Here is a 25,357-nt window from a genome sequence, read left to right as displayed (position 1 = left end):
AGAGAAATAAAGTTGGTGTATTTTAGACCCAAGCTTGCTGACATTTGTTCATTTCCCTTTCAGACTTCTCAGGAATGTTTAAGGTCCTGATATCTCAGGATGAGATCCTGTTTGTATTTTTTAAAAACAAAAAAACATTAAGTTATCCTATTTCAATCCAAACCAGTGGAACAAGGTGCAAAACATTTTCTTCATTAAATATTCCTTTTAAAAACACAGCTCAGATTTTGAAGGAATAAGCTGTTTGAGAAGAAGTAAATTTGAAAACATTTGAAGTATTTCTTGTTGACAGGCTGAGCTTATGGAAACTAGTCTGAGCAAAAGCAGTCAGAAGCGATCAATATATTAAACAGCCTTTGAGCAAGTTGCCCAGATCAAAGCTTCTTCATATTGCAGCAAGAAATAAAAATAGTCCTTTTAGGCAACTATACACCAAGAATTCAACCCCAACTGCTGATGTTTTCTACTTTTTAAATATAGAAGTCTGCAAACCTAACCTGGAGATGGTAATTTGTTCAACAGAGGGCTCAGAAGTATCTGTCTTGCTCCACTTGTAGCTGTTGGCTTATTGGGGTATTGCTATTAGAAGATTTGGACTATGTTATCATTGCCCAGCTTGCAAGGGAGGGCAGGCTTTAAATGTTCTTAGCACATTCTCATAACATTATGTAAAGCCCTAATATAGTGGGTTATTTTTTTTCTTTATCATGTAAATGTTCATCTTTTGGATAAATCAACAGCTTCATTACTTTCATTGAACCATTCACAGTGAATTAAAGCCAATCCAGATTAACAAACAGTATAAGGCAATGTAGTAGGCACAGTGGGGAATATAAAGATGAATGATATTGTCTCTATTTCAAAATGCCCACAAGTAAGACAGATATGGATTTAATTAACTACAGTCATCCATCGCTTAACAACTGGGATACATTCTGAGAAATGCGTGGTTAGGCGATTTCGTCATTATGTGAACATCACAGAGTGCACTTAAACAAACCTAAGTATACAGTATATATCTATACACCTAGCCTATGCAGTATATAACCTGTTGTTCCTAGGCTACAAACCTGTACAGCATATTACTGTACTGAATAGTATAAGTGATAGTTATTATAACACAGTGATAATTATTTGTGCAACAGGAATTTTTCAGTTTCATTATAATCTCATGGGACCACTATCCTATATGCAGTCTGTTGTTGACCAGAACATAGTTACACAGTGCGTGACTGAATAGACAAGTAAGAATTGGGTGAATGCTAGAATGAGTCAAAATGTATTGCAGGAGCCAAGAAGGGAGAAGTAAATGCCAGCTTGTGGGGGTAGAGGTGTCAAGGGAATCTTCTAGGAGGAGGGAGAAGTCTTTAAAGGCTAGGCGAGATTTAATGATTAGATAAAGTTAGTTTTCTTAAGACTGGAGAATGAGTGAAGTTATGGTAGTATAGAGCCTTTGTTGCTAAGTAGATTGTGGATGTCTCATTGCCTAAGTACAAAGAAGGAATCTTAGTACAGTGCTCAGCATTGTGAGAACCATATTAGGCATATTTAATGAGGTCTTTGTTATCAGAGTTTAGTGATGGTCTGATCTAATTGAAAAGAGAGGTTATCCATATATAATAATTAACCAGCAATGAAGCACATAAAGAAGTACATACAATAAGTACCAGAGATCAGAAAAGAATGTGGATGGGAAGGCTTTCTGGAGGAGTTAGATATTTGAGATGGGACTCAGAGCAGTAGTGTGACTTGGAAACACTAAAAGTAGTAGGAAGAAAGCATGTCAAGACGGTGGACAACATGTGCAATGGCATGCTGTAGGGAATGCATGTGATATATTGCAGGCCAGTGAGGAGATAGAGCCAAAGAAGAGATGCTGTTTTGGAGAGCAGTGCAAGATTTGATAAGAGACCAGTTCTGGCAGCCCTCAAGTGTCAGCCATAGGAAAATGAACTTGATCAAGAGTTAAGAGGAAGTCAGTAAGCTCAGGCTGACACTAGTAATCAGGCTGCTGTTCATATGCACATGATATGACTGAGGAATGTTTTAAATCTTTCCAGCCTCTCGCAACAACAAAATTTCCAGTCTCTCCTGGTGTCAATGAAAAGCTCCCTAGTAGCAATCCACCAGCTCTCTATCTCTTCACCTGGAAGCCCCTGTTGTCTGCCTAGGCAGCTAGTAATGGAAATAGATGTACTTGTATGCACTTGAGACCATATAGTTTTTGCCATTCCAACATTGCTAAGAGAACCATAGAACCACAGAATTTATAGCAGGAAAGGGAATTTAGAGATTTTTTAATCCAGTGGAATTCTTTCTTCAAACAGAAGCTTACAAGGAAATTCAAGATGTTGAAGATAGTAGAGATAGTAAATATGGTTTAAGCTGGGATAGGGACCTGGAGACCCACCTACCTGGCTTCCCTCATATTGGGAGCCCCAGACGGACTAAGAGAAGCATCTTGACTCTCTATTTCAAAACAGTGGTCTAGGGCTGGCTGGTTAGCTAACTTGGGAGAGTGTGGTAACACCTGGTAATACCAAGGTCAAGGGTTCAGTCCCCATACCAACCACCTGCCAAAAAACTAAAAAACCAGTGATCTGAACCAAACCAATAGCTGTAGAAGAGGTAATAAGCACAGGGGTGCAGGAGACTTATTCCTATGCAACAAATGTGGCTGGCTCAGAAGATGACTCAAGTTAAGAATGTAAATAGCAAGTTTGTTTTTGCCTCTTGACCTGCTTCCTTCCTCCCCTGCTGCCTGATCATCCTCATAGAAAATACTGCAATCCCATGCCCCCAGGCTGTCTGGGCTGTCTCTCAGGGGCTGCCCTCCCCAGATAGGGCCCCATGCTCCAGACCTTGCTGTCAAAACTTAGCTATTCTATATCCCCTTTCCTCAGAAACCCACTCTCAAATGGTTGGCTGCCACTTAATCTAACCAATAAGTCTTACTAATATGTTACTAAATTCTGATATGTAAATAAGTTAATTTCCCTGGGTCATACTGTTTTTCAGTAGTGATCTTTTGGAGTCAGTACCTTTAACTAAAGTTGGTAACTGACCATAGCTCTCCAGCCATGTGTTGACCTGACAGGGGCACTTCTCTGCCTTCATATTGAGCTGACTCAGCCTTAGCACATTTGTCCTGTGTGGCCAGGCCTTAGGCCACCTCCAGGAGGGCCTTTGGGGAACACGGGCAGGTCTTGTGTGAATGGCCAAGGGTGCAGCTTTGAGAGAGGCCCTCCAAAGCGTCACTGTTTTTTCCTTCCCCTCAACTGCCAGTGTTGCCCAGCTTCTCGGCAATTGGACTGACCTGCAGGTCTCTGGGAATAACACCTTCCCACGCATGTTCAGGGCTCCCTGAGCTAGAGGGGCCCTAACCAGTCTGCAGGCCCTGTATTCCTGGATGACCATGGAGAGAGTCACTTCTAGACGTGCTTGGGGAATAGAAAGTCTTTAGCCTGAAAACACACTGCATTGGAGTTGAGGAGAGGCAGAGTACAGTCAAGTTTAGCAGGTCTGGGTTCTGGTCCCTGCTCCACTGCTAACAGCATGGTGTGGCCTGTAAGTTCTTGAGGCACCAGAATTTATCTATAAAGTGGGAAGCTCTAAAATGAGGGTGTGAAATAGATCAAGGTAGGGGAGGGCATGGCGAGCAGTAGATGTGAAAGTATAAAAGAGCTGAACTGATATAGGGAATATCTGTCATCAAATAATTAAGTCTTTATCAACATAATTGGATGGCATTGTTGAAATATGTCTTTTATTATGTTGGTCCTCAAAGAAATAGCTGTGCTTGGAGCCTTGCTTTTCACCAGACTGGCTAACAGGACACAATGCCAGAGCATGTGGTTGCAAACCGGAATACTCTAATTATTTGGCAGATTAATTGTTTGGCAGTGTCTCACTTTTCATCTGATTATGTTTGGGACACATAGGTACAGGTTGTTTGTCTAGAAACCTTGATTCTGTTCTTGGTTTTTACCCTGACCTTGGGTAGGTCACTCGAGCTATATGGGCAACTTCGTTGATTTGTGAAAATGGGAATAATAATGCCTATTTTTCTTCCTTAAGAGTTTTAAAAAAGATAAAGGGAAATAGAATATTTTTAAAGCTAAAACTTTTAATAAAATGCAGTTGATATTATTATTATCATTACTGTCATGGCCAGTGCTAATTTCCAAGTGTGTGCTTTGTTAAGTCGACATCACCACAGTTCTGTTGACTGTACTGTTAGAAATTCTCAACCTTGTGATATATAGACTTCTCATGCAGCATCCAGAAGTTTTCATTCACCTCTCTTATTTATCCTTTTTTATGCTCCTGGGGAGAAAGTAAGGTTTGAAAAGAAAAGGGACTTCTGTTAACATTCTATATAATAATTGAAGCTATATATCCTCCAAGCCCCAAACTGTACAATAAAAGTTTTCTTGGATACTGCTTTTCTCCCATAATTCCTAGCACATAGCTTATTAAGTTATTAACCAGCAATTTCTCTGGCAGCATATTAAACTTTACTTTTAAACAAGTCACAGAGGGAGGGAAACATGCATCTCTCATAAAAGGAATAGAAAACATACACCCTCTAAAACAGTTTCCCCAGGCTTTGAACATATCCCAAAGCCCCACACAAGGTCTCTTTTTCATCATTCTCTGCACATAGCTTGAGTGTTAGTAAATTAATGGGAAAAAGATGCCTAATAGAAAAATGGAAAAATATGAGGGCCTCTGGGGGTATGGGAGGCTCCCTGGCGGTTCTTTAAAAAGGCAGGTGATCCTTGATGGAAGGAAAAGGCAAAGTTGTGGCATTGAGGTTGTAGGCTTTCTCTCAAGCAGCAGCATTCCCAGGGAAGCAGAGGAGGCTGTGGCTTTGCCCCTGACCTGAGAAGGGGGCCCCAGTGCCTTCTGCAGACTGCTGGGGCCTTGTGCTGAATACCTACCGAGAACCCTGGTGAGGTGGTTATGGCCCTGGGTTATGGCCCTGTGCTTTCACAGATTCCAGCCTCCAGGAGTAAAACCTGCCTTTCCAGGGGAAAGCCCACTGTGCTCTGTAGTGCATGGCTAGGACCTTTTGTAGTGCATGGCTTAGGTCCCTTTCTGGACAAACTCACAGTTCATGGTTTCTTGCTTTGCGCATGGTGATTTGGTAAGAATTTCCTGTAAACTGTTCAACCACTAGAGCAGGGCACAGAGGATGGCTTCACTTTAAAAGGAAAATCCAAGTAGGAGGACTGCAGGGCAGCTTATTTGTGTGGGTGTGAGTATAAACACTTGTAAAGCTCCAGACCAAGAAAGGCTGGCTGGATGTTGGAGCATACCATAAAAATGCAGTTCTCCTGTCACACCTCCCCAGGGGAGAGCAAGGTAAATGAGCAGTCCCTGGTAGCCAGCCAGGCCCTGCATGCTGCTGCCAGCTGGCCCTGATGCAGAGCTGAATTCTCAGTGGTACAGTGAGGGGAAGTAACTTGTTTAAAAATATATATTCTAAAATTCATGACCATTTGGCATTTTCATTTAAACAAATCTCCTGTTGTTTCTCCAAGAATGCCATATGATGGTTACTTTGCTGGGAACTGTGGTAAAAAATGGAAATCAGAATGGGGGGGTCTTTTTATTTGACTTACACTTCCACATTTACATGGCTTAACATGGCCTGCATCAAGGAAGTACCTCCTAACTTGTAACCACAGCAGCTCTTCCTTCTATAACCAAATATGAGGAGAGGCAGTGTCCAGTCTGCCAATAGCTACCATTGCAGCAACGTGAACTGCCAGGACTACAAAGATGGCCAGTGGGGTCTCTGGGAGACCAAAGGAAGGTCAACAAAATATCAAGTCGAGTCAGCTATTCAGATTGTCCTCAAAGGCTGTTTTCTGATGGTTAGTCAGGGAAGGTTTCCTAGGGGACAGACTTTGAAGGGAGTTTTAAATAAAGGGCATGGTGTGGCTGGACTGGTGTCAAGTGGGGAGATCATAACAGGATGTAGGAACACATTACAGACTATTTTCCCCATTCCCTCTTCTACCATTTTCCCTCTCCCATTCTTCTACCCTCCCTCCTTCCTTCCTTCTCCCCCCCACTTTACTTCTTACCTTCCTTCTCTCCCCTTACTCCACACTCACTTTCCCTCTTTTTTTGGGTTTTCTTCCTTCCAGCCTGTTGTGGGCCTCCTGGGGTCCCCAGGATATTGCTTCATTAACTCTACTGCAGGCTCTGTGGTAAGAAGCTGCCAGTGCTTCTTATTCATTGTGCTTGAGGACGGAAGTGATCTGAGCTGCCTGTGTAGCAGCTGAAATTAGAGGAAGAGCCCAGATGGGCTGGGATGAGCCCCTGCTCAAGACCCAGAGTCATTCTCAGCCATTGAGTCTGTCAGCTGCACCTATCTGATTTCTGGAATTCCTTCTTATTCTTTTCACCAGCCCAAATCCTTCCATGTCTCCAGGCCCTTCCTCCATGACATTCCTCTGATTGTTTTGTGTATATTTTTTCTTCACATATACCACTTCCCCCACCAAGACCATAAGCCCTACAAGGCCAGAACCTTGTCTCCCTTTCCTTTCTACCCCAGGAAGGATATCCCCCATGGTCCTCAGTAAATGTTTCTAGATTAATAAAGTTAAGCCATGGGTCTAATCAGGGCTCTGGGGGAATAATTCCTTGGGAACTGGAGTTACCCAGACCCTGACTCTTTTGAAGTCCAGGTCGGATTTCTTGATTTAGCGACCTTAACAGACACTAGCAGCCTACAGCCAGAATAGCTGTTTCCAGCCCTCTGAAGATGGCAGTGAATTCTTCTGGAAGAGTTTGGTATGTCCAAAGTGATTGGCTATCTCTTTTAGGGAGCAGACCAAGGCTTCATAATACTGAATGGGGTACTAATCTCTTCAGAGTAACTTGAGCCGATAGGTTCCCACTGGGGTCTTCAACCCTTTGGAGCTTTTGGAGCTCTTAAAGGTTGTACCTAAGCTCTTCCATTTTGGGCCTCTGTTCATCCGTCCTGTATCATTTCCTGCTGTCCCTCCCCCCACAACGTCCCTTTAGTACTTCTCGTTCTCTAAACATGTCATGTGCCCAAGTCTTTGGACATGCTACTTCCTCTGCTGGGGTTACTCTGCCCATGGTGTGCCTCCCAGACTCCTCCCCATCCTCCAGCTCTTTGCCAAGGCCCTTCCTGACTCACCAGGCAAACAGGATGGTCCTCTCTTCCACCATCCTTCATTTCTGCTCTGTCAACTCCTCCTTTGGGGGCATTCGTCATACATCATACCAAGTATGATTGTATGTTTCTCCCACTAAACTAGTGCTTTCAAGTTTTTTTGACAGCCGCTCATGATAAGAAATACCTTTTACATATGACCTAATGCATATATATGTATGTCTGTGTGCTGTGTGTGTTTATTCATACATATATACACACCCAAGAAGTCTTGCACAGTTTGAAATTTTAATATCTCTATAAGATATGAGCAGTTTGGAAAAAAAAGCAACAGAGAGGGAATTTACTCAACATTTAGCATATTTAATTTCAGGAATGTTAGCTTTCAACATATCCACCAACATATCCATATTGGATACCAAGCATAACCCTGTTTGATATCATTCAGTATGATGTAGGGTGGCTTCCCAGAAAAGAAAAAAAAAGTTAAAGTGATAATAATTTTACTTAAAATTCTTGCATTTCATTAATTATTTACATCTTATATCAAAAATAACTTATTGAAAATTCATTCTGGGCAAGGACTTTATAGAAACCATGTGTATAACAAGCAAGTTAATGAAACAACGCTCACCCTTAGTACTTTGATAATTGATACACTCTGATTATATATTTTCCTTCCTCCCTCTTTTCCTAGCTCCCTCTCTCCTTCCCCTCCTCCTCTGTCCCTTCTCTCTCTTTCTCCTCTCTTCTCTCTCCTTCCTCCCCTCCTTTCCTCTCTCCCCTCCTTCCCTCCCCTTTCCTTCCTTTCCCTCCCTGCCTGCCTGCCTCTCTCCCTATCTCTACCTTCCTTCCTTCCTTCCTTCCTCCTAAGCTGTTTACCACCCACTAGTTGATTTCATAACCAACTAAATGGATCATAATCTGCAGTTTGAAAAACACTGTTCAGGACTTTAAGTTCCTTGAGGGTAGTGACTATGTCACTGAATCATTTCATCTTCATATATGCAAACCCTGGCCCTATTGGTGGTTTTCTCAGTAGCCTCTTAATAATTTTTCTGAATGAATAGGCCTCAGTTAAAAAGATCTGCAGACACTGGGATTCCAGAAGGGACAGAAGAAGTGAATTAATTTCTCACAGACTTTCCAAGAGCTCCTACTGTCCTCTAGACACTAAGGCCATTGTGGACTTGTCTGGGAAGCCCTGCTCTCTCTGCCCTGCTTTCTCCTTCCCCGCAACTTCCAGGATAGAGGGCAAGAGGTTTAATGAAGTTCAGAGGTTTCCCATGGCAGAAATGTACTAATCAAGTTCTTCGGTGCATATTCATCAAGGGACGAATGATAAAAAAGAGTGGAAGGAAGTAAGATTCTTAACAGTGCCTTCGTTTCATTTTATATGTGTAAACTTAGTCCTCATAGTACCTGACTCCTTCTACTCCTTCTGAAGCCACTATTATGCTATTTTTCAGCCCATCTGTTAGACCCAGACTGCGTCTGATTTTTTCAAACACTATAAATCTTCATTATACCATTCCCCGTGCCAGAATTTTTCCACTTGGGGGTAGAAAAAATCCCCAAGCCCACCAAAACCCTGTGGCTGAGTTTCCTGTCCAGCTGGCTTGCTGTTCCTCAGGATTTTATTCCCATCATCAAAGTGGCTTGACAGACCAAGAACAAACCTCTGGCTCACCCTGAACTCATAGAGTACCATTTCCAAGTCAGAACAAACACCAAGTAATAGCAAGAGAAAAAGAAAGAGAAAAAACATTTTTTTCCTGACTTAGAAGCCAGTTCAGAGTGAAGCCCAACTGTGACTCCAGACAGGGATATTATGTGGCTGTGGCTGTGGCTCTCCTTGAGGGTGGAGCCGTGAATGGTGGCTCCAGGCCAGAATTTCTCTCTGAGTCATCTGGAAGGAGAAGCCATGGCTGGAATCCTCTGTGGCCCTAACTCCTCTGTTTCCTGGAATCTAAAGCCAGCAGCATTTGAGGGAGCCTCCCATGATCTTGTTGATTATATTAGACTTGGCCCAGAGCTTCATGGTTATGGGGGCAGAGTGGGCCCTGAAATGTCCCAGGAGGCCAGCAAGGTCATCACCCTGTATCAGGTCTAGGGAAGGTGCAGAATACTTTAGTCTGGCAGGGGGTCTAAAGATTGCTAATCTCTCCCCTGTTCATTTAGAAATTTTAAAAAATGTATTAACTTAGAAAAAATCTCATGAAAACCATGCTTCTCATCAGACTTGAAAGGCAAACCAGTTTCCCCAAAACTTCCCTTTATGGTTCTGTATGGAACCACAGAAAAACAATAAAACATCTGGGGCAAGAAGCTATGACTCTGAGGCCATGGGAGAGCTGGTAGTAAAGTGTTATACCAAGGAACACCCAGTTAGCATGAAGTATCCCAACTTTTGAAAGCCTGGCCTGCCTTGCTTTTGTTCCTACTTCTCAACACATTCTAACTTCCGAAGCTGGTTTCCCCAAGTCCCTGGACAAGCCATATGAATTCCTTCCCACACCTATTGCCCCCTCTCAAAAGGCCCTTCCTTGTCAACTTTATCTATCTAATTTCTTCCCATCTTACACTGCCTGGTTGGAATTACATCTTCATAAACTCTCTCCATTTCTCCACTCTACCCTGATATGTTTTTTTCTCATAACTTCTTCATTCTGTCCAAAGTTTGACTTTGTTTTCATCTCCATAACTAGACAAAATTCTCACAGGTTAGAAACCGTCTCATGTGCATCTTCTCTGGGCACCTTGCTCAAAGCTGTATGCACAGGAGGCAATACACCTGCTATCGCGGGCCATTTGCTCAGCCCTGTGCTGGATATCTGATGGTTCATTGATTTATCTGTTTCAGAGCTAGCCCCCTGTGTTGGGTTTTCTGGCTTTCTTCCCTGAATGGCCCTTTCTTTGGCAGGGGGTGGTCCCAGCTGTTAAACAATAGAAGTATCAGGATTGGGAATGATAACAAGAAAGAAGTTTTCATAGACTGTGGGCTTTCCATAGTGGATTGAGAGATCTTGGGAAAATTAGACAGAGACAAAAGATAGAGGCAGGATGGGGAAATAAAAAAGCAAAATAAATTCCAAACAGATAAAAGTTTTTTTTTTTTTTTTTTTTCTGACCGGTAAGGGGATCACAACCCTCAGCACGATGTGGTCTGCACCACGCTCAGCCAGTGAGCACACCGGCCATCCCTATATAGGATCCAAACCCGCGGCCTCGGCACTCCAGCACTGCACTCTCCCAAGTGAGCCACAGGGCCGGCCCCAGATAAAGGTTTTAAACATTAAGAAAATAGAACTGTAAAGTACTGAAAGAAAATTTGGGAGAATAGAGAAGAGTTGGATTTCATAAGAATGACATAAAACCTAGAAGATACAAAATGTTAATATACTTGACTGCATAAAGCTAAACATTTGTGAATTGCAAAAAAAATAAAAAGAAAATTCAAAGACAAATGACAAACTGTAAAAGCATATTTGCAACATATGTGATAAAGGGCAGATTTCCTTAATATACAAAGAGCCCCTACAAATCAGTATGGAAAAGACCAACAGGGAATTTGAGCACAGGTCACAGAAAAGGAAGTTCAGATATCTTTTTTGAAAAGCATATGAAGGGATAGTCAACCTCCCTCTTGATAAGATTACAATTTAAAACAGTGAGATACGGTTTTCCGCTTATCTTGGCAAAAGCCAAAAAGTTTTATAATGCACTGTGTTGGCCAGGTTGTGAGGAAACTGGAATTCTTAGACACTGTTGGTGAAAATGTAAATTGGTAAAGCTTCTTTGTAGAGCATCTTGTCAAAATCAATGAAAAATTTAAATGTACAGATACCTTGATCCAGCAATTCAGCTTCTAGGAATTTTGCCTCTGAATACACATCCATAAGCACATAACTGATGTACAGATATATTTATTACAGAATTGTTTTCAGTAGCAAGGTATCTTAAACAATCTTAATTCTGTCAGTAGGGGACAGATACATCCATGAAATGGAGCAGTGTACAGCCACTAAGAAAATGAGGCAAATCTCTATGTCCTAAATACAATGGTATCTAAAATTTATTAGTGAAAAAAAGTAATGCTCAGAACTGAGTATTATAGTAAACCACAATTATGTAAAAATAAACAAGTGGTTAGCTATAGATAGATGCTTATAAATGAATAGAATGTGCCTGGAAGGATATACTAGAAAGTGGTAATAGCGGTTGTCTCAGGGAAACGGAATGTGGGCACTGGGTGGAGTTGTGGAAAAGGGACTTCATTTTCACTGCATGCCCTTTTGTATTGTTTGAATTATTTGTATACCATGTCCATGTGTTACCTATTTTTTAAAACTAACTTTGAAAAATAGCTGAGCATGGGTATGAGATTAGTCCAGACCCGAGGTAATGTATAAACTAGTGGTTTCATTAGGTAGGGCATACTGTAAGTGATGCAAGTCACCGAGGGGCTGAGATGGGGAAGGTCAAAAACAGGGAGAACTTGATACAGGACAGTTTATGCTTCAGATCAAAAGTATCTGATATACTTTTTATGTTAGAGCATATGTCAGCACCAGGATATGGGCAGTTCAGGATAGAGGTGGGAATAAACTTTAGGGAAGTGGTAAAATGGTTAATTTCAGGGAATGAGAAGGATGGGTTTTTGGCTGGTTTAGAGGTCCGGCCAAATAGAAATTCACTAGCCAGAGCACTTGTGCCCATTTCAATGCCATCCCCTAATCTATGTTGGAAGTAGAGGAGAAGGGCAGGGAATGAACACTTCTGGAACATCTGCCATGGCCAGGCACTAAGGTGGGCATTTAAAGTTTATGTGCCATGCTGAACGCTCACAGTGACTCACCGTGAGGTAATAATATAGTTCCCATTTTACCAGTTAGGAATATGATTCAGGTCACAGAGATAAAAAGTGGCAAAGCCAGTACTCAGGCCCACGTCTGTCCTTACTGTTTTTACTACTCGTGCTGGGTTATTGGACACCAGAGAGGTTCTGGCACTTTTCACAGTCAGCATGAACTAAGACTCAGAGCCAGGGCCCTTCAGCGCTGTTCTAAAAGAAAGTCCATGTCCTATTGTGTCTAGACGCCCAAATCTGAGCCTACTTACTGGTTCCACCATGTGGTGCAAAAAGTAAAATAAGCTGATCCATTTATTGAAAGAAGAAAAAATTCCATTTATTGGGAAAAGGATGTCAGCTCCAGTGTTCATTAATCTTGTACATGTTGTCGTTCACCTGCTTACTTTAAGTCAATAGATATGGTTTTTCTTATGTGAGTGTAGTTCTCCTCCAAAATGCTAAATCAGTGATTTTCATGACCAATGATCTATTTCTCCCAAATTTCTCCACTTTAAGAGGAGAATAATAGAGTATCATCCCTCCCACCTACCCCCCACCTTGATTTCAGCTAACTTGAAAGGAAGGATCTTGGTTTTTGATTGTTTTCAGTTTATTTTATTTGGAGCCAGAGCATAGAGTTTTATGTTTTGTCCACACATAGCCCTGGCCTCCACTGCATGCTCTAGCATTTCGTTTTCTCACTTGAGTTGCTGATTTTCTTGCCATCAGTGATCAACCATCTTTTCTTCAGCATTCACCATAATTGCCTAAACCTCAGGACGTGCCTGACAGAAAACACGCATTTTGTCCTTCTGGTGACCCCAGGCATCAGGGAGAGAAAAATATTAATTTACTATATTTTCTTTTTCTTTACCTTTCTAGGCAAAATCCCTGTTTGGTGACCAGAGCTGTATATATTGATATTCTCTTCCTGTTGACTTGCTGCTTTGACAAACCCACAGAGGGCAACCAGCCAGGTATGATTCATAGTTATATCATATTTTGGAATGGTTACAGGCCTTTGAAATGAAGGTGGGGTTTTGAGCAGTTCTGCCACGCACTCCCCCACCTCCTACTTTTGTAAGGCTAACCACACATCAAAATTAAACAGAATGTCATATGGTTTCTTTATAGAAGCTTCTCAAGGAAACCTATTCTTGTTTACTTGGAAGTTTGCCCGTTTATTTTCTATTTGGTCATTCAGGGAAAAGTGTGAACTCTACTCAGATACCCTCTATGTTTCTAAGACCTTGGATTTTTCCTATTTTGTGCATTTTCTTTGAAAGGCTGTCATTTTCAATAACAGAGTTCATTCTGTTCCATTCAGTGAAGATAACTGAACTGGGCTCATTTGATGCTGGAGCCTGGACATTTGAGACTCTATTCTCAAATCCACCCTTACACCAGTGCATTATGAAGTTGTTGCCTCAAGCTCTGACTTTATACATGTTTCTTGATCGTGTATGGTTCTGGGTATGGGCCCCAGATCCACATATGATTCTTCTACTTTAATCATGATTCACAAAGTGTTTTTTTTTAAAGGGAGAAGAGCAACTCCAAATAAATTTTTTCAATGTATTTATATAAGAGGCCACAGGAAGTGCTGTACATGAGTTCCAGGCCACAGACTGAAACTGATTTTCATCAACACAAACTGGAATGCAGGGTAATGAGCCTGCAACTGGTTAAAATCAGCCTCTTCTAATTGATTAGGCCTGTCTAGAGGAGGCTACAATTACAAAGTCAGATTCTGAGTACAAGCAGGCCAGGCTTTTCCTCTGTTACATTTAGTCTGTCAATGATTTGTTGTCTTCAGTAAATGCATTCAGGCTGTCAAAGTCCAGCTCTGTCCATATGGAACCCTGTTCCCAAATTCAAATCAATTTAAAATGCTTTGCCTGGGAGAGAGGAGGTTGCGGGGGGACAGTGTGAAACTGCCTTACCCGGATCGATGTATATTAGCCCACAAAGTCCCTGCGGCTTTCATCAGTTCAATGTCTTTGGATAGGGGTAGCTGTTGTATCTGTTTGCTAATATAGGATCATATAGTTTTATTGGTATAAAACTGTCCCAGCTTATGCCTCTTGTCCCAGCATAATTAGTAGTGCCCCCTTTTACTCTTGAGAGTGTCCAAGTTTGCACAGTAAATTATGGGTCACCCTAGCTATAAGGGTCCTTAGAGTTGCATTCACTTTAGTTTACACTTGAGTTAACTGGGTCCAGAGATTAAAAAGAGACTGTGAATCAGATATTACCAAGTAAGTTGTTTTGCATTTCCACCATTTCTGTATTTCAGTTCTAAATTCCATGTGGCTTTATAATATTTCTCTGCTATGTATCTATAGGGCCTTGGCCATAAAAGAGTTGCTTACTGCTTACAAATCCATTCATTGGGATCCTGACAGGTTGTGGTTGACTATGATCATTAGTTTATTTGAACTGAGTTTTTCTTGGCTTATTTAGTACTATTATTCCTTGTCTAAAAGGGTTAACCCTTGAATGTTGTAAAATACCTTTTCACTTTCTCAGCTTCTCATCTTTTGCTGATTAGCTGGGCTCTATAAAGATGACTTTGACTTTTTAAAATCATCCTTTCCTCCAAACTCTTAACAGCATTTAGAGTTTATACCCCAATTTAATGTGATCACAGGCTGCCTTTATTACTCAACAGTACTTCACTGGCATCCACATAGTACTCCTCTTAAAGTCATTACTTATCAGAAAGACTTGAGCAAATGGAGCATTTTTACTCTCATTCCAGTATGACAAGCATAGCTTTAAATATTTTGTCTTACTCTGTCCAGTATGGCAACTACTAGCCACATGTGGCTCTTGAGTGCTTGAGATATTCAAATTGAGATGTTGTATAAGTATAAAATACACACTGGATTTCAAAGACTTTGTATGAAAAAAGTAAGTGTAAAATTTCTCAATAATTTTTATATTGATTGCATGCTGGAATGATATTTTTGACATAATGCATTAAATTTTTAAATGTATTATCAAAATTAATTTCAGCAGTTTCTTTTACTTTTTAAAATGTGGCTACTAGAATGGAAAAAGATAAGAAGGAAAAAAACAAAACTGTCATTCAGATACATGAATTTAACTTTGTCAAATGGAGAGATGTGAAAGTTTTTAATGACATCACAAAAACCAAAATGTACATTAAAGTAACATTATTGATGATGAAAAAAAATGTGGCTACTAGAAAATTTTAAATTACATATTGTGGCTCATATATTATTATCATACAGCACTGATTTTGTCCAGTCCTTTGGGAATTTCCCTTATAAACCACAGGACATATTTATATGTGTGTATGTATCTATCTCTATACAAACATATGTATTCATATAATACATCCACACAAGCAGTGGTAGCAAATTTCCTCTTTTCAGGTATGAGTAGATTTTTAGAACTAACCAAATGTTAAATAAAGTAGTGGTTAAGATGGTTGGCACTGTTTGGGATAAGAATAAACTTTGAGCTTGAATAGTGAAATCTATTCTTATATGTTTTATAAATTGCTTTTAAAAGCAGTTTGAACAATAGATAAGTGTATCACCAAATAAGGTGATCACTAATTTGGATGTGTAGATTTCAATATTTTTCAAAATCATATCATGACATTATAGTTTTACCTTGTAAGTTCCTTGAAAGAATGGACCATGTCTTAGATTCTTTGTCAACTAGCTAAGCACATAGCAGGCCCTCATTAAATGGGTCTGCTGTTAACTGATTGCAATGAAGATTTCCTCAGTTTTTAGAATAGTAACAATTGTTATCAAGATACAAGTCTTATTTAAAACCCATGTGACAATCAGATGTGAATTCATTTTCAGAATTCAAATGAGATGTCTATATTTTGTATATGTCTGTAAACATGTATTTATCTACGTCCATTACTCTGAGCTCATAGAGCTCAGAGTAGGAAGTACAGGGCACAGACTCTGAAGTCAGATCCTTGGGTTTGAATCCCAGATCTGCTATTTACTAACTTTGTGATCTTAGGAAAGTTATTTAACCTCTTTGAGACACTTTTTCTTAAATATAAATGGAGGTAATAATAAAATCTGTGTCTTAAAAAGTGGTTTTCAATTTATACATGTAAAGCCCTATGTGAAGAATGTGCTTTGCATGACATAGAGTAAGTAATCTATAAACATTAGCTACTATTACTGTTATTATTATAATCCTCATCATTATTACCTGGAAACCATGCATCTTAATCCATAGTTCTTCAGCCTGGCAGAATTGTGTTCAACCTCTCACATTCACAGTTCTCCTCATATTCTTAAACATCTTCAGGAAAGAAGAAATTCCTGCTTGCCTAGGAAAACACTGAAGTATAACATACCTGGCATAGAATGTCAGGAATCCACTTAATTAGGGATTCCCCTGCCCCTCTGATCCAGAAAAAGGTCTTTTTTTTTTTTTTTTTTCCCTGTTCATGTATTTTTTTCATTCATCAGACATTCTAACATCAGACATATCTGGAGATAGAGATGAATATGTCTTGGACTTGTAAGTAGGTGCAAAAAGGGATTACAGATGTAAAGGAAGTGTGTCTGGGATACATTTGAGACACTAAAGAAAGAAAGGTCATTTCTACTTGGGAGGATAGGAAAAGCTTTATAGAGGAGGAGGAGGTGGCTGAGCAGATTTTGACAATAAGTAGGGATTCACCAGATGGGCAAGGTGGACGTGGCTACTACAAACAGAGGGAGGAGCATTGCCAAAGTCACAGGGGCACAGATCAGCACATCCTTCAAAGAAGTAGGACAGGGTGACAGGAGTGTTGGGTTCAAGGCCAGGCAGATGTGACTGGAAGTGAGGCTGGGGAGGCAGAAACTCAATTATGGAGGGTCTCATAGGCCAAAATATAAGGAGCTTGGACTTGATCCTGTATACAAAAGAGATTATTAAAGGATGTAAAACAAAGTGGGTGTAGTGGATTGAATTATGTCCTCCCAAAACTATTGAGGCTTGAATTGAGTTCCCCAAGTTTTATCTATTAGAAATTTGGGCCGAGCCCGTGGAGCACTCGGTAGAGTGCTGCGCTGGGAGCGCGGCGACGCTCCCGCCGCGGGTTCGGATCCTATATAGGAATGACTGGTGCACTCACTGGCTGAGTGCCGATCACGAAAAAAACGACAAAAAAAAAAAAAAAAAGAAAAAGAAATTTGGCCCCCACTGTGCCTGTTAAGAGGGTGAGAAATCCTATCATGGTAAGTGAAAGGTGGAGCCTTGAAGAGGTGATTGGATTATAGGACCATGCAGTAGTGAATGGATTAAAAATGGTGGTCAGGGGTGTGGTTCTGAGGGCTCTAAAAGGAGAGGAGAGTCTGTCTTTCTCTCTCTCTGCTTCCACCATCTTGCAGTGTGAGACCCCTGGGTTGCTCTTGTCACCACCAGATGGACTTTGGACTTACCAGCCTCAGAAACTGTAAGCAGTAAATTTCATTTTCTTTATAAATCACCCAGTTCAGTGTACTTTGTTATAAGCAACAAGAATAGACTAATACAGTGGGTTTTTAAGACAGGCGACATTTCTTTCCTTGCCCTTATCCTCATAGGATTCTTAGGACCTTTATGGAGCCAAGTTCCTATTGTCACTCTAAAAGAATGTAACTGGAAATTCATTCAGTGAATATTGGAGAGATTTGCCCAGTCATTGTGATAACCAGTATTGGGGGTTTGGGGGGTGGGGGGGTGGAAATGGAAGAACAGACTAGGATTAAAGGCAGTGCAGTGCTAAAAATAGTTGTTTTAGAATGGTGGGATTATGGGGGTGTTTCTTATTTTCCATTTTACTAATTTTATGCAGCATAATTTTGTTTCATTCATATGTGTGTATATATGTATTTAAATATTAAGTGTGTTTAAATATGAATCTTGAAAGCAATTATTTATTCCAAAGAAATGAAGTAATAGCAATTTCAGGGAAACTCTGAAGGAGAATCTGTCCATGCTCTCTCAAATCCTTTTCTGTAAGTGACCTTGGAAGGATATACCTACCTCTAAAACATCTTAGAACTCTATTGAAGGGTTGGGGGCATAAATAATGAGAAAAACAGTGAAGGAGAAAGGCAGAGAAGATGATTAGGAAAGCTTAAGATAATGATGTGTTTTGTGTAATTTCAAACTTTTATCTTAGTACTTCCCAATCATTTGAGGTTTCCTTAGCCATTAACTAGGTTTAAAAAATTCCAAATCTGGGGGTTTTGTTTTGAGTTTTAAAGTGATTTAAACCCACAAGGACTCTCTGTCCCCTATATTCTTTTTCCTCTTCTGAATCCAGCTGTCATCATTAGTATATATCAGTTTCCTGCTGGAAAGAAAATTATAGTCTCCAGTTGGAGTTGGGCGAACAAGGAAGAAAAATCCTAACTGCCACAAGGACTCAGTGGCTGGGTTACAGGCCTGGGCAGGGGACATGGAAATGGAGAGTTTTAATTCTAATTTTAAACCCATCTTAATTGCTCTCAGATTGGAAATTTTCCATTGAAAGATCTATTTACTGAAATACCATCTGAGACTTGACTAAATATTTACCCCTTTTACCCTGAGAAACGGACCTTCTGATTCTCTCTTATGCCTACATCCCTTGAATTGTGTTTTTCACAGCTATTGATTTGAACATTTTCTTTTACCAAGTATCTAAACAAATGTCAGACCTACTTGCACTTTCAGACTTCCACTTTAAGCTGTTGGTGGGTTTATGAGTAGGTTTTTCCTTTCCTAGTCTCCATTTTACTAATTTTATGCAACTTGTTTTTATAATTATATGTATATATAATATATTGAAATATAAATCTAGAAGCAGGTTAAATAATCCAAAAGAAATGAAGAAATGACATTCATAGACATGTTTTCGAGGGCTGGCAGTTAGCTCAGTTGGTTAGAGCGTGGTGCTGATAACAGCAAGGTCCAGGGTGCAATTCTTGTTCCAGCCAGCCACCAAAAATAAATGTTTTAGGTGGAGAAGGATTTGTCCATCCCTCTCCTCATCATATTTCAGAAGCTTGTTTTCCTAACCCTTGAATATATATAGGATGCCCATTATACTCTTATTTTTAGGAAACATTATTTTCAGTATCCTTTTCCTTGTAGGGGGTCATAATAATAATGGCCAACATTTATTGAGCACTTTATGCCAAGCACTGTGCCAAGCATTTGATGTGCATCAACAAAGGAGATACTAGTGTTCTTCCATTTTAGACACAAGGAAACTGAGGCACAGAAAGAACTGCCCAATGTCACATGTGTACTTAGGTGGCAGAGCCTGAGCTCCCCAGCCACCTACGTCATGACCCCACAGCACAACTACAGCCAGAGGCAAGAAAAGACCAGTCACTCTCTCAGTGAGGGGAGCCCCAGAACCGTCTTTGTGGATTCAGCTTTCCAAGCTTCTGCCCCTGCTGCAGAGCCTTCGGGCCTGAGAGGGACCCCTTTACAGGCACTTCCAAATCACAGCTTTTATGGGGCCTTTCCTTCCTGTGTTTCTGTTTCCCATCCCATGAGTGCATGGAATAATACTGGAGTATACTCGAGACTAGAGTATTTTACTAGAAGGAGAATGCTTGACCGCTCCCGGGCAGCCACCTGCCCTTTTCCCTCTGAAAGTGGACCTATGGCCACTGCACAGAACACTTCCCAATACCAGGCTGCTGGTGACTGTTTTGTGGTTTATTAGTTGGGATTTATAGTTCAGATCTCATCACTCTGCCAAGTGCAATAAACATTTTGTTTTAACTGGAATGTAACTTTTATTATTGTTATTATTTTTCTTCTAAATGCCTTTAAAGTGATCAGTTTGTGAGAGTGAAGTCAGAATCCCTAGAGTCTAAATGCCAAGTCAATGTGCTTTGTAGATCAGTATAAGATTAGAAGACAGGCTCTCATTTACTATTGCTTGTATTTATGTAGTGGAAGTTAGGTAATGTAAGCCCTCCCACAGGCCAGCTTCGATGTTCATGATGGTTAAATGGTAAAATCTGTGAGAAGTATTCAACAATGCCGTGTATTTGTACTGCCTAGAACATGAATAATATATGTGACATGAATAAATATAAGGTGCGTGATTTTTATGACATTCTTAACTTCCTTTACCTAAATTCCTGCGAAATATAGCCGAACAATTACAGAGAATAAAAACATTGGCAACTTACAAACACCTGCTTTGATTATTTGGTCTAATTAGGTTAGATTTAACCAATTCCATCTGAACAAATTGAAAACAATTCTTATCTGTTCCTTGGTCGTGCACTTTTATCGGTGCTGGATGCAGCTGTGTTTAATATGACACAGTTGGTGCTATTCTCTCAGCTCTGGGTGGGAGATAAAAGGGAATTGAGAACATATTTTTAGAGTCTTCTGGGGACTTTATTTCTGGGCCTGAAGCTATAAAATTTCAAGAAAAAAAAAACAAAAACAAGCTTCGTTGTCAATAAATTAGTTGGTTTTCTCCAAAACACTGGGACTGTCATCTGAGTTGTTGCTTTTGCCAAAAGTATCTTTCCCAGGGAACAGTTAGCTCCTAAAATAAGCAGATGATTCCTAGCTGTCTTTCGGAAGTCAGAATAATACAGGGTGTATTATTAGATTGCTAGGTTAATGTGGTGTTAACTCCTTGTTAATTCCGAGCCTTGTGCTGAGTACATTGGCCCTCAATTCTTAGAATTTTAGAGTTCATTTAATCAGTAGAGTGGAAACTGTAGCAATTAAGTGACTTGCCCAAGGTCACACAGCTGGTTAGTGAAAAAGTCAAGCTTTCCTGTTCCCTGGTCAACTTCCCATTTCTTTGACCAAAGTTAAAGGCCTCATAATAGTGTGAGAGTTGGAATTAGTGTCTTTGTCTGTGTCAGAACCATGTCATTAAACCTTCTTACCCATGTTTCCTCTTCTAGGAGCAAAATACTGTTCAAATGAGCAACTTGGGTTTCGGAACATCAGTGATTTCAATATTTCTTTGTGTTCCTGCCTCTCCCCACTCCAGCTGCTCATCACAGATAATCTGAAACTAGTTGCCCATGTCAATTAAATTGTTACGCAAGTTGTTTTTAAAGCCTATTCTAGACATTTCATATAAATGGAAGCATACCCTTGTGACCTTTCACACCTAGATTCTTTCACTTAACATAATGTTTTCAAGGTTCATCCATGTTGTGGCATGAGTCAGCACTTTATTCTTTTTTATAGCTGAATAATATTCCATTGTATAGATAGCACATCGTTTTATCCATTTATCAAGTTGATGAACAATTGGGCTGTTTCCATTTTTTGGCTGTTATGAATAATGCTGCTATGAACATTCATGGGCAGGTTTTTGTGGAAACCAGCGTTTTCAGTTCTCTTGGGTATACCTAGGAGTGAAATTGATGGGCACTATGCCAACTCTAAGTTTAACTTTTTGAGAAATTGCTAAACTGTTTCCAAAGAGGCTACACCATCTTAGTTTCCTAGCAGCCATGTATGAATGAAGTTTACAGTTTCTCCATATCCTCACCAAAACTTATTGTGCATGTTTTATTCTAGCCATCCTAATGTGTGTGAAGTGGCATCTCATTGTGCTTTTGGGTTGCATTTCCCTAATGACTAATGATGTTGAGCATCTTTTCTTACACTATTGGGCCATTTGTTTTTTTTTGCTTTGTTTTTGTTTGGTTTGTTTTAGGAACAGTAAGGGGATCAAAATCCTTGACCTTGGTTTTATCAGCACCATGCTGTAACCAATAATTGGCCATTTGTATATCTTTAGAGAAATGCGTATTCAGATCCTTTGCCCATTTCTAAATTGTTATTTGTCTTTTTATTCTTGAGTTATATGAGTTCTTGATATGTTCTGGATATTAATCCTTATAAGATATACAATTTGGTTCCCATCCTATGGGTTGTCTTTTTCACTTTCTTATAACGTGCTTTGGTGGACAAGTTTTTAGTTTTAGTAAGGTCCAGTGTATCTGTTTTTTCTTTTGTTGTTGTTGTACATTTGATGTCATATCTAAGAAACTATTGCCTAGTTCAAAGTCACAAAGATTTGCAGCCATGTTTTCTTCTAAAAGTTTTATAGTCTTAGCTCTTAAGTGTATGATCCATTTTGGGTTAATTTTTATATTTGTTGTGAGGTACAGGTCGAACTTCATGCTTTTGCATGCGTGACTATCCATTTATCCCAGAAGTATATATTCAAAAGACTATCCTGTCCCCATTTAATTGTATTGGCGCTCTTGTCAAAAAATCAATTGACCATAAATTATGGATTAATTTCTGGACTCTTAATTTTATTCCATTGATCTATATGTCTGTCCTTATGCCAGGAGCACACTGTCTTGATTACCATTGGTTTGTAGTAACTTTTGAAATTAGGATGTGTGAGTCCTTTTTTTCCCAAGATTGTTTTGTCTGTTCTGGGTTCCTTGCATTTTCATATGAATTTTATGATCAGCCTGTCAATTTCTATCAAAAAAGAAAAAAATCCAGCTGAGACTTTGATAGGGATTACATTAAATCTGTAGATCATTTAATGGAATATTGCCATTATAACAATATATCTTCAGATACATGAATACGGAATGTCTTTCCATGTATTTAGGTCTCTTGAATTTCAGTAATTTTTATAGTTTTCAGTGTATACATCATGCATGTCTTTCATTAAATTATGTGTTCCTATTTTATTCTTCCTGTTGCTATTATAAATGGATTATTTTCATTTCAGTTTTGGATTGTTCATTGCTACTGCACTGAACTACAAACTGATCTTGATCTTTTACCCTGCAACCTTACTGAATTCATTTATTAGCTCTAATAGGTTTTTTAGGGGACTCCTTAGAATTTTCTGTATCCAAGATCATGTCATTTGCAATAGAGATAATTTTTACTTCTGGCTTTCCAATCTGGATGTCATTTATTTATTTTTCTTGCCTAATTGCTCTGGCTAGGACCTAAAGTGCAAATAGATGTGACAAGAGCAAAATATCCTTGTCTTGTTTTTGATCTTGTGGGGAGAGCTTTGAGTCTTTCACCATGAAGTATGATGTTGGCTGTGGGGTTTTTCATAGATGCCCTTTATCAGGTGAAGAAGTTCCCTTCTATTTCTAGTTTGTTGAATATTTTTATCATAAAAGGGTATTGAATTTTGACAGATACTTTTTCTAAGATAATCATATGATTTTTTTTTCTTTATTCTGTTAATATGGTATGAGTCATGACTTTTTACTGCTTAGTAGTATTCCATTGTATGTATGGTTTGTTTATACTAATTCACCAGTTGATGGACATTTGGGTTGTTCCCACTTTTTGGAGATTGTGAATAAAGCAGCTTTGAATGTCACATAGAAGTGTTTGGTCATGTTTTCATTTCTCTTTGGTAAAAACCTAGGAAGGGGATTACTGGTTCATATGATATGGATTGTATAATTGTATAAGAAAATGCCAAAATGTTTACCAAGAGGGCTTACCATTTTGCACTTCCATCAGCAATGCATGAGAGGTCCAGTTGCTCCATATGCTCACCTAGACTTGTTATTATCTGTCGTTAATTTTAGCCACACTAGTGGGTGTGTAGTCATGCCTCTTTGTAAGTTGCATTTATTTCCCTAAAAACTAATCATATTAAGCATCTTTTTATGTGCCATATGTGCCTACATATATCTTTTTTGGTAACATGTCTTAAAATCTTTTACACATTTCTTTTGTAAATTGAGTTGTCTTATTTTATATTGGTCTTTGTTCTGGACACAAGTTCTTTATACAGACAAATAGTTTTTACCTTTCTGTGGCTTGCCTTTTTATTTTCTTAACAGTGTCTTGAAGAAAATACATTTTTAATTTTGATGAAGTCCAGTTTATCCATTTTATCTTTTGTGTTTTATGCTTTTTGTGCCATTGTTAAGAAGTCTTTGCCTATCCCAAGGTCACAAAGATGTTTTCTTCTAAGGTTTTATAGTTTTAGGTTTTACATTGAGGTCTGTGATCTACCTTGTTAATTTTCATGTATGTCATCAGATAAGGTTAAAGCTCTATTTTATATTTTTTGGTATGGAGATCCAATTGTCCCTGTCTTTGAATATTTCTTCCATTCTTCTCTTTCTGGGATTCCATTTACACATAAATTAGGTCCCTTGAAGTTGTCCCACAGATCACTGATGGCTCCGGGTTTCTTTGTTTTTATTCTCTCTCTTTTTTTAAATCTGTGTTTTGTGATATCTTCTAATTCTGTGTCTCCAAATCCACTAATGTTTTCTTTTGCAGTGTTAATTCCAGCTGAGCAAGACCTATTGGCTCTGGGTTCCTCCTCTCTGTGCTGGGGCTTGGAAATTGCCTCTCACCAGTAGGTTGAGGCAATTGTAAGGCTTACCTTGTTTGTTCCTTCTTTCAAGGATCTTTAGTCCTGCACTGCTGTCCAGTGTTTAAAAACAATTATAATTTCACACACTCTGTCCAGTTTTCTACTTGTTTATGATGGAAGGACAATTCCTATAATGGTTAATCCTTTGTGAACAGAAGTAGAAATCACTTCTGTCACCTTATTTTTAAACCTCTTGGTTCTTCAACTGTAAAAATGGGGATAATACTTTCAGAGGATTGGGGTGAAGGTCTCAAAAAAATTATGAAAACTCCTTGAAGAGTGACATTATAAGGAAGGAAAAATCCAAAATTGGGGGAAAAAACAGCTATTAAGAGTTAAAATTGATAACAGGAACAAAGAAATGAATGGTCATCACATCCAGGCTAGAAGGCAGAGCTTTTGCTGGGCCCATGGCTGGGTACACTTACTCCCAAGCTCACCTCCATTGCTCACCTGGCAGAATTTACTTAACTCTTCCCTCCATGTTGGGGTTGGACTTCACATTAAATAGGAGCATTCTTGTTCAATCAGATTCAGTTGGATTTTGCCAGCTGTAAACTGCACCTTGCGTCATCGCTCCTACTGGTGTTAGTCTGCAGTCCAGTGGTGCAAGCAACCCCTTCTGTCTTGGATTCTGTTTCTTAATGTGCAGACCCCCAAGTGCAGGAGCATTCCCCAAACTGTATATTGTAGCACTGGAAAGGGACTGAGATGGATGATCCTAGCCTGTCTCCTACTACAGGTGAGGCAACAGAGGTAAGCCCCAGTTATTTAAAGGAATCTTCCTAGCCAGCTACTGACTCTCAAGTTGGTTTCATGCTGTATCCCATTGCCTAAGAGTGGAAGAGAAGCCTGTAGAGCTAGAGATGAGTCTGGAGCTCACAGACCCCTCAAGCCCATTCACAAACCCTTCACACGCAGGTCTATAAGCTAGGTAACTGGCAAAAAGGTCCTTGGAGCCTTGCTTGAAGAAGGAATAGTCTTTATTCAGCAC

The 25,357-nt window shown here is 39.6% G+C and overlaps 1 protein-coding gene across 5 annotated transcripts in view; it reads left to right on the top strand.

Moving 5' to 3' along the window:
- Nucleotides 1-25,357, top strand: part of THADA (THADA armadillo repeat containing) — a 340,163-nt gene that overhangs the window by 250,848 nt on the left and 63,958 nt on the right. For all 5 annotated transcript variants that reach the window (XM_063078394.1, XM_063078393.1, XM_063078395.1 and 2 more), the window contains one exon: nucleotides 12,894-12,988. In XM_063078394.1, coding sequence (XP_062934464.1) covers nucleotides 12,894-12,988 — 95 coding nt within the window. The remainder of the gene's footprint in view (nucleotides 1-12,893; nucleotides 12,989-25,357) is intronic.

Source organism: Cynocephalus volans, chromosome 14 (assembly GCF_027409185.1).
Source record: "Cynocephalus volans isolate mCynVol1 chromosome 14, mCynVol1.pri, whole genome shotgun sequence".
Lineage (NCBI taxonomy): Eukaryota > Metazoa > Chordata > Mammalia > Dermoptera > Cynocephalidae > Cynocephalus > Cynocephalus volans.
Note: the sequence above shows the minus strand (reverse complement) of the source record. Positions and strands in the feature narration are given on the sequence as shown.